We start from the raw sequence: 5000 nt of genomic DNA on the forward strand, positions 1-5000 counted from the left end.
TCAGAGGTTCAGATGTTTGGGGCGGTGAGTGTGTGGTGCTGGGTGTGGGGGGGAGCTCCGGGGCTCTGAGGGGACTTTGCTTGTGTAAACTCCTCAAAGCTCTGCTGAATTCACATGATGACAGGAGGCCTGCAAACGGGACGGCCGTCAAACAAGGTTTCCCACAAACACTTCACCAACCCCACAACCCCCTATACCCCCCACCACAACCCCCCCAGCTCTGACCAACCCGAATAAACACTCTCTGAGAAAGCCTGCTGCAGTATTTATCTTGTGGGACAATTCCAGGCCAAAGTTTTAAAATTTAAATTCCAAAAATGTGGAAGCTTGGTGTTCCGTTCTTCCCGTCTGTAAATAACTGCTCCAGTTACACCCACGTGTTCAGTCGAACCTGATGACCATCATGACAGATATGATCGTTTGGCCACTCATGAAGTTCTCATCAATCAGCTCCATCTACCCCTGCTGACCTACAGCTGCTGGAAGTACCACATTCTGGGCATCCAGAAGAGAATTCTGGAATCTCTCATGATTACCAGTTTCTTCTTCTTTAATATGTAGATGTTTTAATAATCACCCAATAAAACAGACTTAAACATGAGATACTGCAGGCAATGAGGAACAGTAATATAGCCCTGATTCTAAAAAGCTGTGACGCTGTGCAGAATGTAAATACAATCAAAATGCAATGATGTGAAATCATTTAAACCCTAGATTTCACTGAAAATACAACAAATCAAAATGTTGAAATTGAGAAATTTTCGTGTTTTTTGAAAAATATTTGCCATTTTGAATTTGATAACAGTAACACATTCCAAAAAAGTTGGGACGGGGAACAAAAGGCTGGTAAAGGTGTGTAAGGCTAAAAAACAGCTGGTGGTTGATTGGCAGCAGGTCAGTAACATGACTGGGTATAAAGAGCAGCTCAGAGAGGCGGAGTCAGAAGTAAAGAGGAGGAGGGGTCACCACTCTGTGAAAGACTGGACCATCAAATAGAGGAACAACTCAAGAAGAACGTTCCTCAACATAAAACAGCAAAGAGCTTCTGCTTTTCATCGTCTACGGTGCAGAACATCATTAAAGACTCAGAGAATCTGGAGAAATCTCTGTCTGTGAGGGACGAGGCTGAACACCAGTATCTGCTGGCCGTGATCTTTGGGCCCTCAGGCAGCACTGCATTAAAAACAGACATGATCCTGTAGTGGAAATCACTGCATGGGCTCAGAAACACTTCTGAAAACCACTGACTGTGAACACAGTTCATCACTGCATCCACAAACGCTGTTAAACTCTAAAACACAAAGAAGAACCCAAATATAAACAGGATCCAGAAACGCTGCCACCTTCTCTGGGCCTGAGCTCATTTAAAATGGACTGAGAGGAAGTGGAAAAGTGTCCGGCGGTCCGACGAATCAACATCTGAAATTCTTTTAGGAAATCATGGACACTGTGTCCTCCGGGCTGAAGACCACTCAGCTTGTTATCAGTGCTCAGTTCTAAAGCCAGTATTCATGATGGTTTAGGGGGCATTAGTGCTCATGGCCTGGGTGACCTGCTCATCTGTGAAGGCTCCATTAAAGCTGAATGATATAAACATGTTTTATCAACATCTGCTGCCGTCCAGACGACGTCTTTTTCAGGGAAGGTCTTGATTATTTCAGCAGGACGACGTCAAACCACATTCTGACTGTATTACAGCAGCACTGCTCCGTATTAAGAGTCCGGGCACTAAACTGACCTGCCTGCAGTCCAGACCGGTCACGACTGAGAACATCTGGCGCATTATAAAATTATAAAATGTGACAAATGAGCTCCTGAAACTGATGATCAGCTGAAATCCTGAATCAAACCAGAACAGAAACCATTTCACTGTCAGAGCTGCAGCAGCGTCTCCTCAGGTCCCAAACACTGACAGAGCTGTTAAAGAAGAGGTGATGAACTCAGCGGAAAACAGACCCGTCCCAACTTTTTGGGAACGTATTGTTGGCATAAAATTCAAAACACGCAAATATTTTTCAGAAAACAATAAAATTTCTCAGTTTCAAAATTTGATTTGTTGTCTTCATAGTATTTTAATGAAATACAGGGTTTAAATGATTTACACATCACTGCCTTCTGTTTTTATTTACGTTTTTGGAACCAGGGCTGTAGTTCTGATTTATGTATAAAAGGAGAACATAGAGGACAGGGTTCCACCGTTAGCGTTCTAGGTATCAGACTGACCTGCAGAAGTTGTGAGCGCCCAGTCCTCCCTCTCCGTTGGGGTATTTGACGGTGTTGTACGGATGCTCGAAGGTCTCGTTCCAGAATAGACACGGTTTTCCTCCCTGCAGACTCGTCAGGTTCTGGCGCCCCCTGTAGTCCTCTCCGTTCACCGTGTAGCATTCTGAAAAAACAACACGCCGAAAATCAGCGAGTGGCTCACAAACCACCCAACCACACACTGACCACGCTGCTTACTACACCGCCCTGTTTAAACCACACAGAAGCTCTTTCAGCCTTTTAGTTCGTATTTAATGTTACATTTCATTCAATTTACGTGTATTTAATGTTTTAAACCTTTAATTTGGTGAGTTACTGTAAAACGTACTGAAAATATTTAGAAATGTGTCCCCAAACTTCTGCACATATTCACAACTACACCACTGTTCAAAGGTCCAGAATCACTTTAATATGAAGCAAGTTCTATTGATGAGCGCATAAATAATTCTACTATGATGCAAAGACGATTTCAAACACCTGATAAATTAAGCTTCATATTCAAAAAGCAGCAACACTGATCAAATACTGAGCTGCTCCATGACCAGCTCGAGATGACCAGCTCAAGGTGACCATCATCCATCATCTCACTTCAGATCACAGGACCATGAGTCAGAGCGCCTGTGTTAACATGCTAGCGTGACGCAGTGCCATGAGTCACCGTGGAGGGTGCCGTGGGGCTGGGGGGCCGGGTAGCAGAGGGGTGGGTGATAATTATGAGAGACGAATAAATCAGATATAAACAGAATCTGCGATGCTGAAATTAGGTCTGGTCATTTCGGTGTGTCTGCACGTCAACGCTCTAACTTCCCCGAGAGCGTGACGGTGACGCCAGACGAACAAGCCTTAACCTTCTACAAGATACGAGCAAGAGCGCGGTCAGAGGGTCCGGCTCTGACCTCCTGGACGAGCAACAGTAAGACCTGCTCAGCTGGAGGTCCAGCAGGAATGAGATCTTCAGCTCAGTCAAAACAAACAGCGTCACCACTCCTTCAAAGAGTCTCCGCAGACTTCAAAGCACCTCATCTGCTCCAAGTGGAGGAGCTGGAATGTTGTGCATTAGCAGCTTTGATCCGCCGGTTCTCCTGCTCTTCTGAGAGGACGTTAGGTACCTCCGGCTGCTCGTGGAACTCTGGTGGAACCCAGATCAGCAGTGTTTGTGAAACCTAAGAGGACAGCAGGTCAGATCAGAGACCTTCACCTCACAGCTTCACAACCACCAGTCAGTCACCGTTGACACATGATTCCTGTTCACCTGAGAACCGTACAGTTTAGAACATCTGAAGAACAATGCAATTAAAGAAGAATCGCTCAGTTCTGCTCTGCTTTAAGGAGATCCATATTCTTTTTGTGCTCATGGTTCTATATAGAAACACTGCCTTTACTAAAGACCCCATAAAGAAGTTCTATACAGAACCAAAGAAGGGTTTGTTGCCTTGTAGCGGAACCATTTTTCATGCTATATAGAACCCTTTTCCAAAAAGGTTCTATATAAAACTATGTACAGCACATTCTCCATCAATCTGAAGAACCCTGTCATCATGCAGATGGTTTTTCGAGAGTTCATGGTTCTATACAGAACCACTGTCTTTACTAAAGAACCCTTAAAGAACCATCTTTTATACATAGTGTGCACAATAAGGAAAAGCACACTCTGTGTGTATCAGCACTGAAGCTCCTCCTTATTTGGTCCCGTTTCCTCTGAGAAGATACGACGCTTGAGTTTTACACTACATTTATAGCATGTCTATGACATGCTTATAGCACAGTTATTTAGTGTTATGTAGCAGAGTTCAACAGTAACACTTTACTGTAGAGTGCTGTTCATCACGCTACCGGACACCTACACACTCGCAATAAATGATATTCTTTTAATATTATATGTTTATATTATAGAATGAATGTGTATTAATGTTTATTCCTACAGGCATTATTCACTATCAAGGCCAGGCTTTGATCAGTCGGCTAATGCAGCCTTTCTGGCCTTCATGACGCCTGCTGGAATAAGCATTTATAAACAAGTATGCAGGGTTAGGTCAGTCGTCACGACAAGCTTATAGCCTCATGAACACAGCCCTGCAGTACAGTGTAAAGGGGAATTCCCCCATAATTCACTGTGAGGACTAATCTGAGAGATTCAGAGGGGTTTGGTGTAATTTCTTTACAGTGGTGGTGACCAATGACCGCTGGTGGAACCAGGCGTCGCCACGGCATCGTATCAAACTATCATTTGGTATCAAACTGTATTAAATTGTATGGTGTTTGAATAACATTGTATTGTATTGTTTTATATTGTGACATATTGTATCATAAATTGTCTGATGAATCGTACTAGACTCCTGTACTGTGACCAGCATATTAACAGGAACCAGAAGAACCAGTTTGACCATATCAGCCTAGTTTTATCAGCCCTGCACTGGTTACCAGTTAAATTTCACACTGATTATAAAATCCTATTACTGACCTATAAAGTTCTAAACGGACTCGCCCCTCAGTACCTGAGTGACCTTCTCTCCCACTATGAACCATCACGCCTACTTAGATCACAAGGTGCTGCTCACTACTGGTACCTAGAACTAGTAAAGCTCCATCAGGGGGCGGAGCTTCTCATACAGAGCCCCCCAGCTCTGAATAATCTTCCTGTTAATGTTCGGGACTCAGACTCAGCCTCAGTCTTTAAGTCTAGGCTAAAAACTCACTTATACAGTTGGTAATTAGTGTTTCCTGATAAAAGGTGCAGA

General features: G+C 43.7%; 1 protein-coding gene across 2 annotated transcripts in view; it reads right to left on the reverse strand.

Annotated features, from left to right (window-relative positions):
- kremen1 (kringle containing transmembrane protein 1) overlaps positions 1-5000 on the reverse strand; it is a 91272-nt gene that overhangs the window by 49059 nt on the left and 37213 nt on the right. For both annotated transcript variants that reach the window (XM_037531969.1, XM_037531968.1), the window contains exon 2: positions 2224-2386. In XM_037531969.1, coding sequence (XP_037387866.1) covers positions 2224-2386 — 163 coding nt within the window. The remainder of the gene's footprint in view (positions 1-2223; positions 2387-5000) is intronic.

The sequence above is a fragment of the Pygocentrus nattereri genome, chromosome 20, assembly GCF_015220715.1.
Source record: "Pygocentrus nattereri isolate fPygNat1 chromosome 20, fPygNat1.pri, whole genome shotgun sequence".
Lineage (NCBI taxonomy): Eukaryota > Metazoa > Chordata > Actinopteri > Characiformes > Serrasalmidae > Pygocentrus > Pygocentrus nattereri.